The 23,878-nt window shown below is 51.7% G+C and overlaps 4 protein-coding genes across 9 annotated transcripts in view; 2 read left to right on the top strand and 2 right to left on the bottom strand.

Moving 5' to 3' along the window:
- SLC25A22 (solute carrier family 25 member 22) overlaps positions 1-2,418 on the top strand; it is a 54,339-nt gene extending 51,921 nt beyond the window's left edge. For both annotated transcript variants that reach the window (XM_075094462.1, XM_075094463.1), the window contains exon 10: positions 252-2,418. In XM_075094462.1, coding sequence (XP_074950563.1) covers positions 252-405 — 154 coding nt within the window. In that variant the 3' untranslated portion in view covers positions 406-2,418. The remainder of the gene's footprint in view (positions 1-251) is intronic.
- A 3,122-nt stretch (positions 2,419-5,540) lies between these two features.
- Positions 5,541-9,931, top strand: IRF7 (interferon regulatory factor 7). Of its 2 annotated transcripts, XM_075094461.1 has the most exons (11): positions 5,541-5,681; positions 5,783-5,945; positions 6,578-6,740; positions 6,822-6,904; positions 7,087-7,132; positions 7,234-7,356; positions 7,445-7,603; positions 7,763-7,882; positions 8,046-8,426; positions 8,585-8,703; positions 9,583-9,931. In XM_075094461.1, exons 1-11 carry the CDS (start codon positions 5,659-5,661, stop codon positions 9,727-9,729), a joined length of 1,527 nt encoding a protein of 508 aa, XP_074950562.1. In that variant the 5' UTR covers positions 5,541-5,658; the 3' UTR covers positions 9,730-9,931. The 2 variants fall into 2 exon arrangements, with proteins under 2 accessions (XP_074950562.1, XP_074950561.1); XM_075094460.1 differs by lacking the exon at positions 9,583-9,931 and having other exon boundaries at positions 8,585-9,150.
- A 201-nt stretch (positions 9,932-10,132) lies between these two features.
- Positions 10,133-17,998, bottom strand: LOC142057773 (malignant fibrous histiocytoma-amplified sequence 1 homolog). Its single transcript, XM_075094459.1, has 11 exons — positions 17,921-17,998; positions 16,035-16,914; positions 15,131-15,422; positions 14,501-14,687; positions 13,292-13,482; positions 12,706-13,193; positions 11,935-12,092; positions 11,261-11,420; positions 10,734-10,804; positions 10,523-10,629; positions 10,133-10,289 (listed from the first exon to the last, which is right to left on the bottom strand). The coding sequence occupies exons 1-11, from the start codon at positions 17,937-17,939 to the stop codon at positions 10,272-10,274; spliced, it is 2,571 nt and encodes an 856-aa protein (XP_074950560.1). The 5' UTR covers positions 17,940-17,998; the 3' UTR covers positions 10,133-10,271.
- A 2,142-nt stretch (positions 17,999-20,140) lies between these two features.
- PHRF1 (PHD and ring finger domains 1) overlaps positions 20,141-23,878 on the bottom strand; it is a 33,674-nt gene continuing 29,936 nt past the window's right edge. For all 4 annotated transcript variants that reach the window (XM_075094454.1, XM_075094453.1, XM_075094458.1 and 1 more), the window contains 3 exons: positions 23,184-23,444; positions 21,946-22,074; positions 20,141-21,135 (listed from right to left, as the gene is read on the bottom strand). In XM_075094454.1, coding sequence (XP_074950555.1) covers positions 21,001-21,135; positions 21,946-22,074; positions 23,184-23,444 — 525 coding nt within the window. In that variant the 3' untranslated portion in view covers positions 20,141-21,000. The remainder of the gene's footprint in view (positions 21,136-21,945; positions 22,075-23,183; positions 23,445-23,878) is intronic.

The raw sequence follows: 23,878 nt of genomic DNA, 5'->3' as shown, positions 1-23,878 counted from the left end.
CTTGGATGCAAGCATGGGGTTGTCTTAGCTGTACATCCAGACCCAGGCAGACGCTCCTGCTCCTGGCCGGATGTAGGGATGGGGCATTTCCCTGCATGGTCATTTGCAGAGCACATGGGGGATGGTGGATGATCTGCTGTGGAGGCAGTGCCAGGCAAGAGGAGCCAGACAGCCAGGTCATGGCCAGAGGCTCTCCTGGCATGGTGGAGGGGTGGGATGGACACTTACCTGTCTGTGCTGTCTCTCCCCAGGAAGATCTGGCAGAAGGAAGGGCCCATGGCCTTCCTGAAAGGGGCATACTGCCGAGCCCTGGTCATTGCTCCTCTCTTCGGCATTGCACAAGTTGTCTACTTCATCGGCATTGCGGAGTTCCTGCTGGACATGCTCCCCAAGCACCGGGCCTAGCTCCAGCACACTTGCGTGTGCCGTCCCACCCTCTGCCATGCCGAATTCGTTGTGTTCATCATCCTTGTCGATTGGTGTCAGAGCAACAGCACAAAGGGTTCGCGCAGGGATGCTGAGGGGACATGGTCTCCAGACGAGTAAACGCTGGGAGGGAGGCAGTCCCTTTTCTGTCTCGGTCTGGAACCTGTCCCCTCCTGCTCCTTCCACGGACAATACCTAATAATGCATTTTTTTCCTTTCTTTTTTTTTTTTTTGTTTTAAAATTGTCATTCTTAAGGATACTGGTAAGCACAGACTGGGCTTGCAGACCCAGAAGTCTCCTGCCAGCCTTGAGGAGGAAGAGGGATGGGAAAGAAATAACCTGAACCCTCATCCACCCCAGGTCCCCTCTTTCTTCCTGGAGTTTCCAACTATCTGAGAAGGAGCTGGGGGGGCAGCTGTGTCCCCTCTACCCCTCCTCAGCTCTGCTGGCCCCAGGTTGAGAGCGGGCAGTGCGCAAAGGGAGCTCATCTCATCGTCACTGGAGGCACGGTGCGGAGGATGCTGGATCCAGCAAGTTCCTTGGCCTGGAAACCTTCACCCCTCCCTTCTACCTTTCTGAAAACGAGTTGGACTTAGATGAACTTCTTGGAGATCAGGGGAAGGGAAAGGGGATTGTTACTGTTGATTTTATAATTATTTTTGTTTTAAAGCAAAGGGATGTCCCTCCTAACTAGGTGTCACAGGCACATCTGGGTGAGGTGCAGAGATGAGATGTCTGCTCTGTAGGGAACATGTCTGGGATCACGTGAATGTCCAGAGGTGCTTCACTGCTTGGCTACAGTCAGGGGAGGGAGAGGAACTTGGAATCAAGTTATTTTTGTTCAGTGTTCTTTTTTTTTGGGGGGGGAGGGGGGGTGGGGGGTGGGGGATTGGGGTGGTGGTTGGGTTTTATTTTTTTAATGCAGGGTTATGGGGAGGGGAAACCAAACAACAAGAAACCACTTACATTCCTTCAGCCTGCCCGCCCCCAGGGTGATAAAGCGGAGGCTGCATGTGTAGATTAGCTGATTTTTAGTTTTTTCCAGCCTGGCCTCAGGTGTGTGAAAGGAGGTGCTGGCTCCGCTTCTGCGGTGCCCAACCTCGGGGAGACATGCTAGAAATGCTGCGCCTGTGTGCTCACCTTGCCCGGTGAAAACACAAGGTCTGGTTGTGCTTTGGTGTTTGACTTGGGCGTGTTTGGAGTCAGCTGGTGTTAAAGAGGCAGAAGGTTCCCGCACCCTGAGCGAGGAGGTGTTTGCACGTATGTGGTTACAGGGTGGAGTACTCTGGATTGCGAAAACCCATCATCCTGCTCGCTTCTGGGGCGGTGATTGCTGTTGGGTGGCAGGGGGCAAAGCCACACCTACAACCCACTCTGCCAAAGGAACGCTGCCCCAGCTAACGTCACCTGTCAGGTGACTTCCTCGTTCAGTACTCTTTTGGGCTGTGTAATTAATTTTAGTTTAAAGTGCAAGATCTACCAACCAAGCGTGATCTTCTCCATTATTTATTCCATTTGGTGCAATCCACCCGACTTTGGTGTTTCAATTAAACTGATCAAATTAACTTTTCATTCCTTCTTATTTTCACTTTGTTCTCCAGGCACTTGCTTGGTGTTTGTGTTTCAAATGTGTATTTAAATTAATTTTAAAAAAATCTCTGTTTTTAATGTTTAAAAGAAAACCACCTCTGTTTCAATGTTCTTGGGTTAGGTTTTTGCAGAACCTGTATGTTGAGGGGCTTCTTCTTTGATGCATCCTTTTTCTCTTGAAAAAGTTGGTCTATGGCTGATTTGTTAACTTGTCACTTTGCATATGTGAATAATTTCCTTTATTTCCTTCTTTCTTTCTTAATGACTTCTCTGTATATCTGGGAAGGAATCTGTGCAAAGATGATGGTAGATGTCTGTGCTGTGTGTAGTGCTGTGATGCTGCTCTTGCTCTGGAATTCCCTTGGGTGGATTAAAAGAGATTCTTTTTTTTCTTTTTTTAAGGTGCCCTGTTCCTTGCTGCTTTGTGATTTACAAGGAGGGTCCCCAAAAGAAACCCTGCTGATAAAAAGTTGGGGGGGGAGGTTTTCTGCTTGCCCTTCTGCCTGCAAGGATTGCCCCTTTAAGCTGAGTGACTCGCAGCTGCAGGGGGGTGCGTGGGATGCAGGTTTGTAGTGTGGGGTTATGTTTGGAGGAAAATCTGGTGCTGTGAAGGGCTGAGGTTCCAGGAAAGCTCTCCTTGTCCTTCTGGATGCTTTTAAAAACCTTTTTGTAAAACTGGCTGCTCCTCCTGCCATCTCCAGCTCTTCCACCATGTTGGAGGTGGTGACCTGAATGGGGCTGTTTTTTAGCTGCTTGGGCATGTCCCTGAGTGAGGAGGGCAGCAGGAGGTGGCAGGGGGGTAGTGACTGTGGCCCTGTGGGAGCCCCTCAGACAGGCATGCTGCTGCTGGCCAAGAAAATAAGCGTTTAAAAGGGGAGAATTCCTGTAAACTTAATTGACAGAAACGTCTAAGCCTTAATTGCCATATTGAGGGATGAAAGTAAATAAATACACTTAGAGAAACACACCTTGTCCCCAGGGCAGGGGACAAGAGCCAGCATGGGGTCAACTCCTTGTGTGTCCTACCTGGTCCTTCTGCTGTAGGGTCCTCCGCTGACTCCAGGCCCTTTTCAGTCATACCTTTCCCATGTCACCCCTGTCCTGTGCTCCTGCCCTGACCATGGCTCCTGTGCCTCTAGTTTGGGTTTTGTGGGGTTTATTGACCTTAAATATGTTTTGGGGGAGGTTCCATATACCCCTGTCAGGGGTTCAGGCAGGTGGGTCGGTTTTGGCTGGTGAAACTTCCTGGAATGTAAGGAGGAAATTTACTAAAGTCCGGTGGGTGGTGGAGGGGTGGGATTCCTGGAAAGGAAACCAATAGGAAACCATCCTAGAAAGCTACAGTAAAATATCCTGGAAAATGAAGGGGTGATTTACTGCAGGACAATGTAGGAATTTTCTAGAGAGCAGTAGGGGGGATTCCTCAAAAGCAAAGGGGGAAATACTCTGGAACTTTGTAGAAAGCAATGGCGGAACTTCCTAGAAGGCCATAGGAGATAGAAATTCCTAGAGGAGGAAAACTCCTAGAAAGCAGGTTGGAAATTACCTTAAATACCAGGGAAATTCCTGAAAGCAAAAGTGGCATTTCTTAAGAAGGTAACAGTGATATTTCCTAGAGGGGAAATTTCCCAGAAAGCAAAGGAGGAATTGCTGGAAATCAAAAGGGAAATTTCCTGGACAGGAAGAATGGCATTTCTTGGGAAATAATTTATTGCATGCCAGGGGGCAATAGTCTTGGGGAAATTTCCTAGCAAGCAATGTAAGTCCTGTAATGCAGAGAAAAAAATCCTAGAAAGCAGTGGAGGACTCTAGAAAGCAACAAGGAAATTTCCCAGGAAAAAATATTTCCCTGCAAAGTGAGAGGGAAGTTTCCTGGAAAGCGATGGAGGAAATTCCTACAAAGTGATAGGGGGATTTTTTAGGAAGGAAGGGAGAAATTTCCTGGAAAATCATGCAGGAGGTCCTAGTAAGCAGTAGGGAGAAGTCCCTGGAAAGAAGGGGAAATTTCCTCAAATGCAAGAAGCATAGGGGGAAAGAGGCCAAAATCCTGTGCTTCAGCCCTACTGACCACCCCTCTAGTCCTTGGGTAGTGAATTTGTAAAACTGCAAATCTCAGGGTTTTTTCGTTTGTTTTACCACTCCCTGCAGAGCTCAGATGGGCTCAAGGAAAAGCAACGAGGGTGAGCGCTGCCTGAAATCATGGTTATTTGCTAATTTTCCTCTAAGTTAATGCAAAAATGTACGTAACCTGCACCGCAATGGTCCGAGGCACAAGGGGACCGTTTTCGATCATGGGCGGCCGCGTCGCGGACCCGCATTACTGGAAGTCAGCTGCAGCCCCGGCCGGGCGCCGCTTCCCCTTTCCGGAGTGGGGGGATGCGCTGCCGCTGTGCACCGGGCACCAGGACCCGCTCCCACCTCCACCCGCTCCCCGCCTCACGCTCGGGACCCGGCATGGCCGGCGGGGACCCCCACAGGGTTCATCCCTTTGCAAGGGTGGTGCTGGCCCTAAAACACACACGCAGGGCTGATGCACGACCATGGGGTTGGTTTTCCTCCTTTTTTTCCCCCTTCATTTTTTTTTTTTTTTTTTCCTTTTCTTTTTTGCATAAAACTGCGGTGCCGCCGTGCCGGACAGCAGCACCGGAGGTGCTCGTGACGCCCGTTCGGCACCCCGAGCGCTCCCCAGATCCCGCCGAGGCAGCTGCGAGGCACAGAAACGGCGGGCCGGCGGCTCCAGCCCCTCTCCTGCGCGGCCGGGGCGGTTGGGTGCTCCGACACCTGCCTCTGCGGATGTTCAGCCTGAGAAGCCGGGAGCAGCTGCAGTGCCCGGCGCAGCACCAGGCCCACGGGAGCGCCGGCAAGATGTAGTGGGTGCGGCCAGCGCCCGCTGCCCTCCTGCGTTCTGCTTTTGTTTTTTTAGATTTTTATAGTGTGCCCTTAGTGTGGAAACCAAGGCAGCCTGAAAGGAGAAGGATTAAAATAAATATAAAAAGTAAATACAGAAGCCACGGGAGTTTCCAGCCCTGCGTGCCTGGGCTGCACCACCGGTGCACCCCGGAAAGCCCCGGTGGCAGCTGCTTTTGGGCCGAGCTCAAGCATTTTAGGGGGGGTCCCTGCCGCCGACCTGCCCCTTCCTCTTTGGAAACCCGCGTTAATTTCGGGGTGAAGCCGTCCCGCACCGGCACTTTCGGGGCCCGTGGGAAACAACGCCAGAGTGGGGTCACAGGCATTTCGCCCCCTCCTTCAGAGCTCGGGGCCTGATCCTGCCCGTTGCCCAGCGTGGTCTGCAGCCCGCAGCGGGGCAGGGCCAGGTTTCAGTCTGGATCGATGCGGGGGTTTGTCATTATTGTTAATTTGGGGGCGGTGGGTGTCGCGCAGCCGGCATCCTCCGGGGGGGCGGAACACACCCCCCAGGCCGGGGCACCGCTGGGACCGGCGGGGACCAGCGCCTGCGGCCTTCCCCGCCCCCCCGCTGGGGGTGCCGCCGGCCACACTTTCACTTTCGGAATGGTGACGTAGTTTCCAGGAAACTGGGCGCGGGTAGCGGGGGGCGGATAAAAGGGGCGGGCGGGTGGCAGCGGCGCCCCGAGTCGAGGTCACCCACCCGTGCCGGGCCCCGCCGCGCACCCCACGGCACCATGGCAGCGCTGCAGGGCGAGGGGTAAGCAGCACCACGGCCTCTCTGGCCCGTGGGCCCCCCCCACCCCCGGTCGCCGTCCCCGGGTGGCCCCGGTCCGCGTGGTGACGGCCCCGCGCCCGCAGGGAGCCCCAGAAGCTGCGGTTCGGACCCTGGCTGGTGAACGCCATCAGCAGCGGGAGCTACCAGGGGCTGTGCTGGACTGACCCGGGCCGCAGCATCTTCCGCGTCCCCTGGAAGCACAACGCTAGGAAAGATGTCACCAGCAGCGATCTGGAGATCTTCAAGGTGGGTGGGGTGCGGGGGGTCACTGGTGGTGAGCCGGGGGTCGTCAAGGTGGGTGGGATGGGGGGGGGGGGTCACTGGTGGTGAGCTGGGGGTCATCAAGGTGGGTGGGATGGGGGTTCACCGGTGGTGAGCCGGGAGTCGTCAAGGTGGGTGGGATGGGGGGGGGGTCACTGGTGGTGAGCTGGGGGTCGTCAAGGTGGGTGGGATGGGGGGGGGGTGTCACTGGTGGTGAGCTGGGGGTCGTCAAGGTGGGTGGGATGGGGGGGGTCACTGGTGGTGAGCTGGGGGTCGTCAAGGTGGGTGGGATGGGGGGGGTGTCACTGGTGGTGAGCTGGGGGTCGTCAAGGTGGGTGGGATGTGGGGGGGTCACTGGTGGTGAGCTGGGGGTCGTCAAGGTGGATGGGATGGGGGGGGGGTCACTGGTGGTGAGCCGGGGGTCGTCAAGGTGGGTGGGATGGGGGAGGTCACTGGTGGTGAGCCAAGGTTCATCAGCGTGGGTGGGATGTGGGAATTGGAGAGTGGGTGTAGAGACCAGGCATCCCTAAAACCTCCATGCTTATGGAGCCAAGGTCCCCATGTTCACTCACCCCCTCCACACACACACGCGTGTGCACGCACGCACACCCCCCTAGGCCTGGGCAATGGCGAGTGGGCGATATGAGGGGTGCCCCGAGGACCCGGCCAAGTGGAAGACCAACTTCCGCTGTGCCCTGAGGAGCACACGGATGTTTGTGCTGCTGGAGGACCGCTCCAAGTCTGGTGATGACCCACACAAAGTTTTTGCCATTGCCTCAGGTGAGCCTGTCCCCATAGGGGGGCCTGTGTTCGTGGGGTGGGCTATCTCAGGGCATTCTGCTCACGTTGCTGTCCTTCCAGATGTCCTCTGTCATGGCAAGGAGGGAGATTTCAGCAGCCCTGACCCTGTGGTGGAACAGCAGCCACTGCATCAGCAGACACAGGTACCAGAGCGGGCACAGTGGGCTCTGGGGGAATGTCCCTGCTGCTGCTGCTCAGACATTGCACCTCTATGTTCTTGGGGTGCTCCTGAGATGGAGTCCAGCACCCGATCAAAACATGGGGCGGGGGAGGCTTGGTGCCCCCCGTCCAAAGTGGTAAGACCCCATTCTACTTCCCTTTGCAGGCAGAGCTCGACCCCCAAGATGTGGCTCCAGAAATCACCCTCACAGGTAGGTGCTGATCCCCCAATTTTTTGTGGGGCATCCTGGTAGGCTCAGCCGTGGCTGGTTTTGGGGTTGTGAGACTTCCCAACCACTGTGCCCCACCTCAGGCAGCACCAACCCCGCTCAGCCCCCGATGCTGGAGGGCCTGGAGATGCTGCAGTGGGTGCTGCAGCAGTGTGACATCTCTTCCCGCAACCTTGGCTCCCCGACCCCATCCTGGGCGCCTGCAGGTGAGCTGGCCCTGCTTGCAGGTTGCAGGGTGGATGGCACCATGGGTGGATGACCTCTACCCCCATCCCACTGGTGATTTCTCTGCAGAGGATGCTCCCCACCAGGCCACCCTGCTCCAGCCTCACCCAGACCCCAGCCAAAGCAACTGCCTCCCCTCAGTGGCATATCAGCAATGGGTGCCCACGGCGGAGCAGCCCGCCTTGGGCACCTACAGGTCCCCGGACTCCATGCTGCTGGAGGAGCAAGGTGGGTGCTGTGGGGCAGGATCCAGTCCTGGGCATGGGAACGCCATAACGGGGCAGGGTGGGAAGAGGTGGGGTGCTGCCACGTGCACCCCATGCCAAAGCAACCCCACCTCACTGCACCATAAATTTTCATGCTGACGCTGCCTGCCTCCTGCCTCAGGGGCCATGGCACTGCCATGCCATCCGCCGGAGGTCACAGTCCCCATGACATCCCCAGGGGAGGCAATGCTTTTCGCCTCCACTGCCAGCCCTGCACCACCACCACCAGAGGATAACACAGGTAAAGGGGTTAATTATGAGTAGCTATAAATAATTATTATAGTTAGTAATAAAAATAGCATATATGGTTATTAATAGTCATTAACGCTGGGGGGGGGGAGTGTTTTGAGGAGGGGGAGTGTTTGGGTTTGGCAGATGCTGCTGCTGATCACTGTCTGGTGCAGATGCCCTCATCCGCATCCTGGACATCAGCATCTACTACCGAGGGAAGCTCTTCCACCAGGAGGAGGTGAGGGGCAGCCAGTGCCTGTTGGCATACCAGCCCTCAGACCCGGCGGTGGCCCTGCGCCCTGGGCGCCTGGTGCGCTTCCCCAGCCCCGCCGAGCTGGCCGATAGCAAGCAGCGACGCTTCACCGAGGAGCTGCTGGGCAGCGCAGGGCTGCAGCTGGAGCAACGCACTGGTAAGCTCTTTGCCACCCGCCTGAAGAAGTGCAAGGTCTTCTGGGCCCTGTCCCAGCAGCTCGAGGGTGTCGGGCACCCACCACCCGACCCGCTCTGCCGGGACCAGGAAACCCCCATCTTTGACTTCAGTGAGTTTTGCACAGGTAGGCAGGGGTGTCTTGTCCCCCGTTTCCTCCACCCCCATCCTGGTTTTGGGGCTCATGGAAGCCAGCTCCAGGATGTCACAAGCATCTGAACCCTCCCAGCCCCTCTGTGTCCCCCCCAGGCTCACCCCAAAACTAAGCCCTGTCTCCCCTCGCAGAGCTGAGGGACTTCCGCAATGGCCAAAGGCAGCGGTCCCCTGACTTCACCATCTACCTCTGCTTCGGGCAGTCCTTCTCCAAGGCCAAGCCCAAGGACTCTAAGCTCATCCTGGTCAAGGTGCGGGGGCCAACACCCACCACTGCCCCACTACTGTCCAGGGAGGGAGAGACTCTTGGGGACCAGGGGATAGTGGGGGTCTGGGCGCCTGAGGAGGGGGACCCTGGAAGTCTGTGGGAGATGGGGCTCTGGGTGCCTGAGGAGGGGGACAACTGCGGTCTGGGTGCCCAAGAAGGGGGACCCTCAGGGGCTGGGGGGAAGTGTGGGCTGGGTGCCCAAGGAGGGGGACTCTCATCAGCCAGGGTGCCTGGGGAGGGGCACCCTTGGGGTACAGGGGAGATAAGGGCTCATCACGTTCTGGGGAGGGAGACCCTCAGAGGTCAGGGGAGATGAGTGTCTGGGTGCGCAAGAAGGGAGACCCTCGGCATCCAGTGGAGTTGGGGGTTTGAGAGCCCGAGGAGGGAGACCCTCAGGGTCTGGAGCAGATGGGGATCTGGGTACCCGAGGAAGGGATACCTTGGGGGCTGGGCAAGATGGGGGAACTGAGTGACAGGGGAAGGGGACCCTTGGAGACCAGTGGGGATGCAGGCACTGGGACCTTCAGGGATGGGAGCAGGGCTAGGTGCCCAGGGAGGGGAACTCTTGGGGAGTAGGGAAAATACCAGGGGCATGCGGCTGGGAGGGAAACCTCAGTGGCCATGAGTCCAGGGAGGGCCACCCTAGACGGGGGGCAGCTGCCTGGGTCAGGGGACCCTTAGGGGCTGGGCAGGATGGAGTGGGAGGCAGCTGCCCAGGGATGGGGACCCTCAGGGGCTGGGGGGAAGTGCCCTGCACCCCTCCTTCCTCTGCTCCAGGAGGACGGGGCCATGCAGGGCATTGCAGCCACATCAGTCAGCTTCCCCTAGCCCTTCCCATAACCCTGATGGTTTGCTGCTGCAGCTGGTACCCAAGTTCTGCGAGTATTGGTATGAGCAGGTGCTGCGGGAGGGAGCCTCCTCCCTTGACAGTGGCACCGTCAGCCTGCAGCTCTCCGACTCCTTCAGCCTCTTCGAGCTCATCGAGCAGTGTAACATGCAGATAGACTGACCCCCACCCATGCCACTCCCCACGGATCCTTCCTCCTCCATTCCCCCCATCCCAAGGACAGCTTCACCGGCCGGTCCCGGAGCTGAACTGTTGTTTTCCTGCCTCTGTCACCTGCTAACGTGTATCTTTGTGGAGTGTGATCATTTACAGATTTATTTTCTTAAGTTTTTTAAGCTTAAATATATATATATATGTATGGAAAGGTGCTTCCAGCTTGCTGTTGTTGCCCAGATACCTGCCCCACTATCAGCCTGAGACCTTCACCTCCCCCTGTCCCCCAAAACCATGGGGGTCTGTGGCCAGCCTTGTCCCAGCAAAGCTTCTGCGGGCACAGGGCTCATGCCAGAGTGCTTGTCAGCACCTTCTCCCCCTTATATTTGTGTAAATGAGGTGACTTCCCCATGCATGAAGGGATGCATTTATTTCCATGCCTTAAGGATGCAAACATGAGTTGAAAGCAAAGCATGTTGAGGAGAGCTTGGCTTTGGCTAAACAAAAATAATACTTGTTTCTTCAGCGAGCGCCTCGCCGCTGGCCCAGAGTTACTCACTTGAGGTGTTCTGGAAAAATAAGGCAGTAACTACAGCACGAAGCACCCAGACCTCAGCTCTGAGGTGCAGAGATGGTAGTATTTCAGGGAGGAGGGTGGCAACCAGAGCAGTGCCCAGAGATGGGGTGTTCCCTCCCTGGGCTGGAAGCAACTGCACCCCCTGATTTCTCAGGGGTGAGTGGAGAGGATGAGCCTGGCCGTCAGTGTTGGACCCTGGGCAAGGGGAGGTGGCAGCCTCCTTACCTGCTGATTGGCATGGATGCTGCTGGGCCTTAAGGTCATGGTCCCATAGTGTGTCATGTAGCAGTGAGCAGAGGGCTGCACCAGGGGCTCCTCCAGCTGCCTGGGCACTGCAGGGTTGGGGGGACATTGTCAGCACCTCAGTGCCCTGAAACCCTCAGCCCTCCTCCCCCCAAGCACTGTTGTGACGTGAACCCAGGACCATTGGGCTCACCTTTGGGCAGGAGCAGCTCTGTGCCAAAGCGGTGCCCGCACGTTCCACAGGTTTTAACGTTTTCCTTTGTCCTGTGGAGGAAAAAGCCCCAAGAAGAAGGCAGCGCAGGAGCTGCCCTCAGCACTTCCCATGGAAGATGATGCCAAGGTGATGAAAGAGGGTCCCTCTTTCTACCCTGACTTGAGGTCCTGCTGTTGGTGGGACAGCTGCTGCTTTCCCAGGTGCCTGAGCACCTTCAGCTCTTCATGAAACTGGGGACGTGTGGGCACCTGGCCAGAGTGGACGTGATGTGCCTGAGCCCCAGAGCCTCAACTTTTTCACCTTTCTGTCCACGCTTAAATTTCCCACACAAGTAAATGCTAACACCACGTGGGACACAGGCTGCTATGGTCAGAAGGGCAACATAGTGCCTGGCAAGTTCTGTAACTAACTTTACATGGCTTTTAGAAGCTGACAGCCCCACCAGCATTGCCGTAGCAACCACTGGGCTCCAGCCCTTGGCTTGGAGAGGTGCAGCACGTACGTACATGGCATTTGTGCCCTCCATGTCTGGCCAGATGAACTCTGCGGGACAGCCGGTTGTTCGGCAAGGAGTTTTCACACACACGTGCAGCCCCGGCCACTCCTCGGCGAGCTTCTGAACGATGAACACAACTGCCATGAGGAAGTCCCAGGCAACCTGGAAACCTTCCAGGAAAAAAGGAGAACAACTTGCTTATTCATAGCCACCCAGCTACAGCAGCCCCAGAGATGCTGCACGCATTGCTTCTAGCCCACCAGGCCACAGCCAGAATGGTTGGCCCAGCTCTGTTTCTCAAGTTAACCAAAGCCCATCAGCCTTCAGAGGGAATTTAAGATATGTTGGAATACCTCCCCAGCTTGGATGGCCCTTTTGCTTGTCACTTGAAGACCCACTCTGAGCCTATACTCTGCTGGAACCTTAAGGGGAAGGGTGACCCATTTGCTCCATAAGAAGTCTGAGAACTTGACTTTCCACTTTCATGTGATATCGTGAAAGGAATTCTGACCATGTTGCATGGAGAAAGGGGGAATCTTTAATTGAACAGCTGGTGGACCCTGGCCAGACTAGAACATGTGGCAGAAGCTTCTGAGTCTCTGCCCAGAGGGGTGGAGGTGGGTGGGGTGGAGTAAGGAGAGACCTCGGGTTGGGAGTCATGAAATAAGGATCAGGGATCCTTACCTGTCCTTCCTGCTGGCTTTCTGCACCGGAGCTCCAGGTAGCTGTAGGCCCTCTCGTTATTCTCTTTGATCAGCAGAGGTTTGCCATTGCATATGAGCAAGCAGGTAGCCTTGGCCACCCAGTATGTGGAGTAGAAGGAGCAAGCTTTTACCAGGAACCTGCAAGGAGATTGCCCATGGCTTTTACCACCCTCCTCCCCACTTATCTCTAACACTGGGAGAAAGTGTGGCACCAGGTGGACTTGAAAAATATTAATCCAATTTCAGTAAAAACAGAGGCAGACACCAAATGAGGACCCTGCCCTACTGAAATCTCAAGCAGTAGGAGCAGCCTCTTAAGCCAAGAGCTGCTTCTAGAGCTGGCCATCAAATAAAACTCTGGACACATGTCAAGACCCCCCAACAGGAAAGGAGAGCTTCCAGAAACTGGAACAGTCCCAGCACCCGTAGAAACTGAACCATCCTCAGGTGGGACTGGGAGACCTCTGACTGCCTGGATGGGCACAGACTAGCCAAAACCCACCCTAGATGAAAAGTGAACCAGGGGGAGCGTAGGTCTTGCTCACATCCAGGGAGTAAACATTGAAATGGTTCATCCAGGGCTCCACATTTGTGGTGGAGTTGAGAAGCCACCCTGGTCTCCTGAGTCCCAGCCTCATGCCTCAGCTGATATGGTCTCAACGGCCAAGGGCTTGCTGACAGTCATGCTGGCCTTGTGCTGAGCAAACCCTGAACCGCACAACCTCATCGAGGGCTGGAACCAACTGCTTACCTCTGGAAAAAACCCTCAGGTATTTCAGGTGAGAAGTAGGCACGGATGTGGAGGTCCTCGTGGTGATCTCCTCCCCACACCTCAGAGACCTCTTCCGTCTGGTTCAGATAGGTTGGGAACAAGTACCAGGACTCGCCTTGGCCCCGTGTTGTCTCCCATGGCTTCCCAGGCACAAACTCACTGGCCTGTGGGTTGAGCACTTCAGCATGCCTCACCTCCAGGCAGAGCTCAAAGTGCTCCAGGAGGCTGAAGAGCTTCCCTCTCCCTCTGTGGGGCATGTCCCCCATGATTTCCTCAAAGACATCCCGCAGCCCCTCTGAAAAGAGCTGGTGCTTCACCAAGGCACGCACAGCCCGGTGGCACAGCATTGCCTTTGACTTGAAGGTCCACACCCAGTTGGACCTGTCTCTGAGGGTGGCATGTTCTCCAATCAGTGTGTCCAAAGAGATGCTCTCGAGCTGCTGGACTAGCTGGTACCTCACAAGGAGCTGGGTGGGAAGAGCAGAAGAGGCAGCAATGAGAGGAGTCCAGCAAAGCTGAAGACCTTGGGCCCTGCAGAGAAGATGGTCCTGATCCTCATGCTCACCCTGAACATAGTTATTAGGAAGGTAGGCTGGAGAAAAACAGTGCTTTCCAGGTGCTTGATTTCCTCGTACCACACGACAAGCCCAATACGGTGGAGGTACCGCAAGATGTCCTGGAGAAGTTCTCTGTCCAGGTTGGCCAGGTGCTCCCACTGGGAGAGTTTGCTGAGCAGGTACTGAAGGTCCATCATGCCTAGGGGTAGACTTGGGAGCTCAGCATACATCTCTTGGACACCAGCGTTCCAAGGCAGATGCTTTACACAGCCAACAAATACCAGCAGCACCCAATATCACCCATACAGTCCCTGTGACCAGGGTGATGCTTGGTGGCTGTGGCCCAAAATGCTTTGCCCATTCTTAGCTGCCCCACTGCCACCCTGCAGCTCCCATGGTCTTGCCTTGCTTCAGCGGTGCCAACAGCCTGCCAGGACCTCAATGGAGCATCTGAAAAATGAGGCTAATACTGGTTTTTTTTCATTGATAGAGAGAGCAGGTTTGTTTCCACCCAGAAAACCTCAGATTGCCAGTTCCACCTCAGACTGTCATTTAGTCATGCAGCAAGACAGGCAACAAAACCTGGCTTATCTCACAAAAGAGAAGCATTTGCTCCTCATCTTCTAATCCTACAGAGGCATGGGGGGGGGGGGGCCAGAGATGACACTGGATGCTGGTGCTGTTCATACCTGCTCTAGGTATGTAAACGAGGAGCCAGGGCTGCCTGCTAGTCCTGCTAAGTCACAGGAGACATGGAGAGGGGGCTAGGGAGGTGTAGGGACCATTAAATAAAGTTAGCAGGACATAGGTTTGGAAACAACACAGAAGCATTAAAGCTGTGAAGACCCTTCCTGCAAGATCTTTTAATTGCTTATACAAGGCAAAGGGGAGAAAGACCAATGTTACTGGAAAGAAACAAACCAGATAATGTGGCCAGCTCAGGGTACCTCCAAGCACAGGTTGGTAGATTCTGGGAAAGCCTCCTGGTGAGGACACCCTTGCCTTTTTTTATGCTTTTCCCTAGGCACCTGCCATGGGGGCAGAGGCTCATAATGACAGAGTTTGGTAGCAGCAATTAATGCTCCAGCAGTAATGCTGTGAGGTGTTCAGCAGCGACCCCACCACCACACGAAGGCACAGCAAGCACTGGAGAGCCTGTCTCAGCTGCAGGACAGTAGGTCCTCCCAGGAAGGCAGCGGGGCTGATGGACCACTCACCATGGTCTGCCACCTCCTCACTCTGTGCAATATCTACGATGGCAGCTTCCACCTGCCTGTAGACAGGCGGCAGCACTCGGATGACCTCAGGGAAGAGCTCCTCATTCTTCACATGCTCTAGAATAGTAGCCTCGAGCTTTTTGATATCACGGTGATCGGTGCAGTTGACAGCAACTAAGTTTAAGATCTGAAAGAGAGAAAGCACACACCTGCCAAAAGCACATCCAGCGGTATCTTTTAGCCTGTGAAGTAAAGGACCAAGGAGGTCACCAAGGATGGGACACACCACTGGCTCAGCTTCAGAGGGTGCTTCGTTCACACTTTTGCCCTGCAGCAGTTCCCAGAGAATCACCTGGGGACAGTAAATGCCCCTTTCCACTCTTTTCCACTCTTCCCCACTCCTACCCAGATACTTGCCACAAACCACAGGAGGAGATGCCCATCACTGAGCAGGGACAAGGACCCAGCAGGTCACACCCAGGGGTTATCAGGTCCACCCCAGCCTCAGGAAGTGGCTGCAATAGCAGCCTGATGCTTTGGCACTAGGTCACCATCACCAGTAGCACGTGGGCTGCCAGAGACAACAGGGTGACCACAGAGAGCAAAGAACCACAGCAATCTCAGCCCTACGGTTAACGTGCAGCTCTCCATCTCCTTCAGCCTTTCCCACTGGTCCACGTAAAACTCAGGCTCCTCACTGCCCTCCAGGTTGTTGATGAAGTGAGCAAGGTTGCTTTTCCTCTCCACGAGCATGGCCGTGATCTTAGCCATGATGTCGTGCCTCTTCTTCTCCACCTCCTCCTTCTGGCAGTAGTCCACATGGGTTCCCACAGGAAGCACCACTGAATTTGGGACGCGCATGGACAGGTTGTTGATCCAGAAACCAACGAGCTCCTTGAAAGTCTTGTCATTATTTTGGTACCTGGGGAGGAAGAGAAAGAAAAGCCCAAATTCACATCTAACCCTTCAGATCGCCAGCCAACTTTCCCCAGCACAGGCCTGACAATGCACCCTGTGTTGTCCCATGGGCTTACTGGAGAAGAGCTCAGATCTCCTAAGCTGTCAAGGACCATATCCACGCTCATCCTTAAGTTTCCCATCCTTAAGTGAAACCAGTTAAAGCTATGGGGTGTAGCAGAGTCCATCCGTGCTGTGGATGGGAGCATCCCTCTGTACCACAAAGCCCAAGCCTCATGCTCCCTCCATGTTCAGGGAGCACCACAAGGTACAGGAGAGATCCTAGACATATTTCCAAGGCAGAAAGCAAAGCGATTTAGCTGGGCATCAATTATCACGTAAGGAGCTAGTGCTCATCTAACCCCTCAAAACAGAGGACTTTGGTAAGGTGAGGACAAATCTAGTGGCTTTATTAAGAGTGACCTACAAAGGAGAGGGACAGCTAGCTACTCCAGCAGTGAGAAGACAAGCCATTGAGATCCAATGGAAATGGTGTGAACCTGTGCAGGGGAAAGTTTCCTCAGCCCCTTTTTTCTTCTCCCATTCCACTTCGAATCCAAACCAGGCCAGCACTTACATATGGAGATTGATGACAAGGATGACAAATGCCTGTGGGGTGATGAACACATGGTGAGTCATGTAGTACTCCAGCTGGCCGGCAAAGTCCCAGAAGAGAAATGTGAAGTCTTTGATCTGGAACTCACTGATCTCTATTCCAACCGTTCGCTCTTCCTTGGGCACCAGTTTGGCTTGCCCTTGTTTCAGGCTTTTGCAGATGGTGGATTTCCCTGCCAGTGAGGCCCCCAGGAACATGGTCTTGACCCTCTTGTCCTCCTGCCCCAAACTGTGTTGAAGCTGGTTGAAGTAATTCCGTATCTGCTGGATGCCACCAGCACACACTTCACTGGGTGGCTCCCGGAGTGGGTTCCCATTGGCCTTGAACATTTTTAGGCATTGCCCCTGGAAGAGCTCTCTAGGAAGCTGGCGAAGGGCATTATTCTGCACGTGGAGCTCCTGTAAGTGTGCCAGCTGCAGGATGGGCGGGGGCAAAGTCCGGAACAGGTTGTTGGAAATGTTGAGGTACTGAAGGCTGCCTTGACAAGCTGCCAGGTCCTTGGGAAGGGCACTGAGACGGTTGTTGTTCAGCCGCAAGTGTTTAAGCCTGCGGAGACGGGAGAAAACCCCCTCTGGGATGACCCGGATTTGGTTCTGATTCAGCTCAAGCTTTTCTAAACAGACCAGGCTCTGGATTTCGTTGGGAAAGTCTACAATCTCATTCTTGGACAGTACAAGCTTCTTCAGGTTGCAAAGCTTAGAAATGCCTGTGATGCTCCTGAGCTTGTTCCTGTCGAGGTCAAGGCTCTCCAGTGTGGGGTTGCTCAGGACCGCTGGAGGTAGCACGCGCAGTCTCTGGGTAGAGAGAGTCACTTCACGCAAAACATCATCTTGCTCCTGACCTGGACACATGAGACAGGGAAGGTGATTAGAAGAGACTTTCATCCTTTAGGTTGCAGACCATATTTTCCCTTGAGCTCTGCACAACTTCAGGATCATTTCAGCCAGCAAGGAAAAGCAGAGGCAAAACACACCACAGCTGCTGCTTGAGCAGCTCCTGTGCCCTCTCAAGAGAGGAACCAAAGCTGAGGCACAAGGGTCTTGCCTGGGCCTGAAGACACTGGGAGAAACGGTGCCCACCAGAGGTTGACCTGTAGCCCAAGCATCAAGTTAACAGCTTTGCTCTCATTAAAGCACCGTGAGAGCTCCAGCCGCAGATGCATCTACCCTGAAACCGGCAGGTTTCTAATCCCAGCAGCGGGCTGGTAGGGCACAGCCGACATCAGGAGGAGAGCTGCTCTCCAAATAACTTGCCCAGCCCACCCTCAGCAATCAACCACAGCTAGGGAGACGTGTTGAGGCCAGGGCTAGTGAGTTCAGACACTTCCTCTCTCACATCCTCCCCCTGCTCCAGATGCACACTGCAATTCCCCACAGAGATGTTTCCAGTCCCATAAGACTGGGGAAATAATGCAGGGACAGTGTGGTTCCCTGCAGGACAGGGCACACACGAGGGGACCCAGTGATGGCTGAGAACTTCCCCAAAAGGAAGGTGTTTAGAGCAAAGAAGTTTGCAGGTGAGAAAAGCACTGGGAAGATGCGGGATGGGGATCACACAATACCAGGACAAAACACAGCCAGATTTGCTTTCTTCTCCCTTGTTTCACTTCCTCACCCGATGACACTGCGCGCAGCTTCCCCTTGCGCAAGGCACCCTGCTCAGGATGGCTCATTATCAGTTCTCACCACCACCATCTAAACCTGGGACGTGCAATGAGTCCAGCCGGAAAGCAATCTTTCACCCTCTCCCACATGCCCGGTCTCTCCTCCAGCACCATCAGAGACAAGCCAAAGGGCTCCCACCACTGCGCTGAACCAGAGCGGTGAAGAGCTGGGGCAGGTACTCACAGGCTTTGGGCTGGGTCATGGCCCTGCAGCGTGGCGCTAGCTAGATCCTCCCAGTTGCTCAGTCTTCTCCAGTGGTTTCCTCCTCGTTTTGCTCCCCGCCTCCCCAAGCTCTGCCCAGGAACCCCACCCTCTTTCTCCATCCATCCTCAGAGCAGCGCGTGACAACCCAACCACCTCTGGCCAGACACCAGGGGCATGGATATGTCCCAAAAGCAGCTCTAGGTCACCTGTGAGACAAAGAAGGTGGCAGAGTAGCTCCTGCATTAACTTCTTACAGCAGCGTCCCTGCATTTGCTAAAGGAGCAGCATTTGGTGTTACCACTGTTACAGAGGAGGGAAAGGACACTAACAAGAGGTTATGCTACTACCGAACTACTGCATATGCTAAATAAGATTTTTTCTCTTAAACAGATGGCAGCATCTGATACAAGAGATCAGAAAGATAAAAAAAAAAAGGAATGCAAGTAGCATACCCAGCATACTAAAAAACCTTTTCTAGCACATGCTGGAAAAGGTGTTTTTAGGTATATTTTTCATTGCCTTTCCCAAGGGGCAGCTTACACTTTGATGGACTTATTTTTAATAAATAAGAAAATATTCTTGTTCACATAACTCCAGCAGAAAGCACATGCAGAAGGCATAGTTTTCAGCTTCATTGCTCCTCCAGGCAATGGCAAGTACAGAGCCAACTAGAATTTAACACTCCTTACAGTACATGCACTCCTTGTGCACGTCTTGCAGCAGGCTGTTATCTTCACTGCTAATTCCAGGCTAATGCCAACCAAGAATTTAAAGCCGTGAATCAGTCTGATTCACATTGTCTTCCTGGGTGACAGTATGCTTGCTCCTACTATTTGGTCAAGCTTTGGTTTTTCACACCACCTACCCTTTTGCACTCATGCAAGCAGGTTATTCCAGAATTGTTCCTCTGATACATCCAAAGGTGTTCAATTTCCAGCCAAAGTGTCTTCACAACTAGATCCCACTCTCTCCATCTTGTGTCAACAGTGTCATAAAAAGTTTGTGAACTTTATTTTGTCAAGAAATCTATCATCCGCAGTGTTTGTATTTACAACCCCACATGCATCTGCTAGGTGTAGCTAAAATATATAAGTCTAGCTTTAAAACTAAAGCTTCTCTTCCAGCTATTCTTTTTCAGCCATAGTGAGCCTTTGTTCCCAAATCTCCAAAGAAAGCCCAAAGTTATCAGTCCCTAATACTCCATTCGGGCTGCACTTTCACACAGGAAGGAGACAGAACTAAGGAAGGTTAACTCCAAAATGCTCAGGGCTCATCCATAAACACTTCTGTAGGATGGTGAACAATGGCAGCAAAGCATTTTGCCAGTCCAGACAACACTGGTGTAGAGGTTTGTTTTGTGTTGTTTTCTTGTTGTTTTGGTTTCTTTAAACAAACCAAACAATCAAACCCAAACAAACCCAAAACAAAAAAAACCAAACAAAGCCCCAGACTAGCTACTTGCAACCACAGCCAAAATTACAGCATGGAGACAAAAATCCTGCAATTGAAATCAGAATTCACTGAAAACTTCAGAATGCCAGCAAGGGATCAAAGGTCTTGCTATTTGTGAGTTGTTCCACAATCACCAGGAAGAAAAAGAGTAAGAGCTGCAGTTATTCGCTTTATAAAACTCACCCCAAGGAGCCCAATTGTCTTCTCTTTCAAGACAAGCAGCAAGACTATTCTTGAAGAGGGCAGTTTCCTAGTGCACCCTAAGAGGCTGGGAAAGCCCTCACGTAACACATGTTGCTGCTGTCTGGTCCAACAGGCCATGTACGTTCAGTTCCCACTGAAAGGAAAGCCAGATTCTAAGTTGTAACTTACTGGTTTTCTCTTCAGCTTCCCTCTTAAATGTCTTCTCCCAGATACTGTTAGATGGGGAAGGATGTTTTTGTCAGGTTCAGGGGTGCTAAATATATTTATGACTATTTCAGATGCTCACTTAAAAGTTCAGTTGCTCTGCAGTACATGCAGACAGGGAGTGCTTTTAAAGAAAGCAAGATGAAGTCAGTACGTGTGCTGGACTCCTTTGCTTCTTGATAGGAAAACCAGTCCTCCTACAGAGGAGGAATAATTACTTATCCAACTTCAATCCTCTTCTAGAAACACAGCATTCCTTACCTAAGAGCCAAGTGTGCAGGCTTACAGATAATAGCCAGGGCAAGAGGCAGCTCTGAGACAAAGAAATGACACCTGCTATAGAACTAAAACCATTCAAAATAACTTTATAAATTCTGTCACATTTCTGCTTTGTACATCAGTTCAACTTTATCCCTCCAGCTTGTTACTGAAAAAATCACAATGCTTCCTTTTTGTTTCATTTTTTCCTGAAAGGCAGACACAAAACCAGCCATCAGTGCATTATTTACAGAAGTGCAACACAGTCTCCCACCCCGAAATTAAACTTTTCACTAACAAGATACTTCCAACAGAATGTAAATAAACAACATGGCTTGAGCAGTGCTTCTGAAGTCAGTTTATAAAGGTTAGCTCAATTCTCCAATCCCCAAATGACAGAGCGAATAAAGCTTCGCTCACCATCGAATGGGCTAAAAATACGTTTCAAGTATTAAATCAGAAGTTTCTAAAGACAATCCATATTTTGATAAATAAACACAAGAGAAACAGTATACAGCTCTCAATATACTGTATATGAAAAGTGGTGTCCAGTTTCAAACTTTTAGCAAGACAGGTACACAGCCCAAAAATGTGATCAAAGTAACCCTGAAAACTGTGGCAATCCGGGAGTCCCGAACATTAATCTCTTCTGTGTTTCCCCTCGAATTACTCTGCTGGTCTGAGGCGTTTGATTGTTATTTAGTTCTACAGTAGGTCATCCAAAAACAAAGAAAACAAAAACCAACAAAACCCAACCCAACCCAAGTTCATTCCCATATGGAAACAATTCAAAAGAAGGTTCTGCAGATAAGCCCTATTATAATCTTGCTTTTCTGCATTTTATTTTCAATGCGATGCAACTGCAGATCTATTATTCCCTCTGGCATAGTGTTCGCAGCCAGAATAAGTTCAGTCCAAGTCATGCTGGCCATGGCTTGCTCTCAGTTTTCCACTTCATGTGTATCTTCACCATCAGATTTCTTATGTTTCCTCATATGTTTGTATTTTTCCACATATGCCTTCACCAGATTAGCTACCTTCATAGGGTTGATTTCTCCACTTTTGCTGTGGCAGATCTACAAGGGATTAGAAAAGGCATTCAGTCAATTAAGAGCATTACAGCAGTTCAGGGAGGCAACAGACAAATGACAGAGAAGCCCTAAGCATCCCAGAGGAATTGATTCCTCCATAGGCCTTTGAGTCTCATAGCAGGATACATAAAGCAGAAAACTCAACAAGGATAAGGGTAATGCTTTACTTCAAGCATTCCAGAAATAGCCCAGCAAGAATGCAGAGCAGGGAAAGAATACAACTCTCCAGGGCATCATTTAACTGCCTTTACACAAAAGCATTGCTTGCTCTCAGAGGACAACATTTACCTGCTGATCAGGTCTTTTTTAGGCACAATCTGGTCAGCACTAAGAGTTGAGATGAAAGCGAACATCAGTCAAATTAAAAGGCCCTCATCCAAAGTTCAGGGACAGCACGGATGCTCAAGGGAGTAACGCACAAAATATCTTCTCACTTTATCAGAAACAGCTTGATGATTCTAGCCAAAGTTCTTAATGAGGCAGAATTGACCATTCTGGCCCAAGCCATGTACCATGGAACATTTCAGCTTGGGCAGCTTAAGTTTAGCAATGATCTGGACCATGTAAACGCGACCTTCTAAAAGGAACAGTCTGACAACTCTCATCAATGGCACCACTCAGTCCTGCTTAAAGCCACTACTGCTTCACCACCGGACTGCAGGGTATGAGTCAGAGTCCAAAGGTCTGCTACTCAGTACAGCAAGTAACTGTTGAAGCTGGCAAGTGTAATCCAAAGTACTGCCACTTACTTAGCGACCTGCACAGCTCCTCCATTTCATTTGACTGACACCTTACCTTTTGCACTGCTTTTCGGAGAATGTTCTTGTACTCCTCCTTTGTAATCTCCCTCTTCTGGTAAAAAGGTTTAATAGCAAGTTTTACTTCTTCCACAGCCCTTTCCTGCATGTGAAGTTTCTTCATGTACTGCACAGCAAAGAGAAGTGCATTACCTTGCGCTATCTTGGGAATGGTTTCTGGATCTGTTTTTCTTAGAAATGCTCTAACAATGAAAATAGACATTTCACAGTTTCAACGACCCAAGTAAAAGCTAATCTCAAAGTTATTTCCCGTACTATAAATTGCAGTCTTCAAAGAAATACCAGTTCACGCTATGGGGAACCCTTGTTTTGTGTACATTTATTCTATGCCTTAGGGAACGTGTTTTAAGTAAGTGACTACAATGTCCACTTATTAATTCTGGCCTCCTCCGTCCCTTCCAACAGCTCAGAAGTAAACATCCATCCATCCAAAGGCAACGGATTCTAAAAGCAGCAAGTCATAGCTGTGAATATAAAGCTTCAGGTAGCTCTAAAGACATTCTGAAAATTGCAGAGTTGCCTATAAATTAAGGATTACAGATGACATCAGAACATATTCTATCAAAACAGGTTCATAAAAACTGCTGCTCATAAATGCAGGTTTGGTGGGGAAAGAATCTTGTCTTGTTTTGTGGTAGAAAGTAAAATAAATGATTAAGAAGTTTTTGTTCTTGTGGTCACATTTACTATGCTTAGAGCAGATGGTCTGTACAGCAAAACTGAAATTCGGCAGCAAGGCAAAAAATCTCCAGAGTATTTTACTATCTCTGCATTTTCAGCACTGATAAGCAGCAAGATACGGTCCTACTTCTCTATAGGACTGTTATGAGAATTGACATTAATTTCAAAGCTGGAGCGCAAAGGAAGAAACCAGGTGCCCAGAGGAATGTGGACATTCTGGCTTCTGGGAAGTCCCCTCCAAACATTCATGCAAGAAAGCTTCAGAACTTCAAGAATGTATTTTAGTTGCTTTAATCCCTCCCTGTCTTTATCGTGATGAAGCAGTGGAACCATCAAATGGAGTAAACCCCAAAAGAATTCCAAGAAGTGATCGCCGGCCGCTCCTGGGTTAGTATAGTCAGTGACCAAAAACAACAGTGACAACAGGGGCTGGGAAAATACAGTATAGAGAAAGTTAAAAAAACCCAAACTTTAAAAGTTCAAATAAACAGCTCATTAATGTTATGCATTTGCTTCTTGATAGCATTCACTCACTTCCTCATTTTTTGTTTTATCCACTGGAGCTTTGGGTGCTTTGATCTTTTCTTCTGCATTTCCAACAGATGCAGCTTGGATTCCCGGTTCAGATGCAGTAGCCAGGCTGCCCGGCTCTGGAGTCAGGCTCTGTCCTGCCACGCAGCCAAGCGCTGGAAGACTACCCTGCATGATAAACTGAACCGTGGGCTGGCTGACAGGGGCATAGGGAGGAAGGCTTGAGGGCAGAGGTGGCGTCAAAGGTATATTTTGACAATACACCTGTAAAATAGATATAATTTTGTAAATGCTTGTAAGTACAAGAGAGCACCAGATCAAGATTTTCTGAGCACCTTTTATCCACTCAAACAGGCAAGTAATTACCAGTTTAAACCAGGGAGGCTAACATCCCAGCCCTCAACTAGGTCTCTGTGTGTCAGTAGCTAGCACCAGCCCCACTCACCTTTCAGCTGGTGGATAGCACAGACTGATGGCACGGACCAGTGTCACCAGGCCAATTTTTACAGCCTGATCACAATCAGGTAGAAGCTCACAGCTTCTCAAACAGCACCATATTTCCTCAAGTTACTGCTGAAAACAGAAGTTGCATGTATAGAGCAGAATTAAAAAGAAAATGTGCTTCTTCAACTGTGATGACCACCTGAGAGATTAAATGATTAGAGGATTGCTGAGGTGTACGGGCTATATGAAATGTA

This window comes from Phalacrocorax aristotelis, chromosome 5 (assembly GCF_949628215.1).
Source record: "Phalacrocorax aristotelis chromosome 5, bGulAri2.1, whole genome shotgun sequence".
Taxonomy (NCBI): Eukaryota; Metazoa; Chordata; class Aves; order Suliformes; family Phalacrocoracidae; genus Phalacrocorax; species Phalacrocorax aristotelis.
This window is presented reverse-complemented; position numbering and strand designations above follow the sequence as displayed.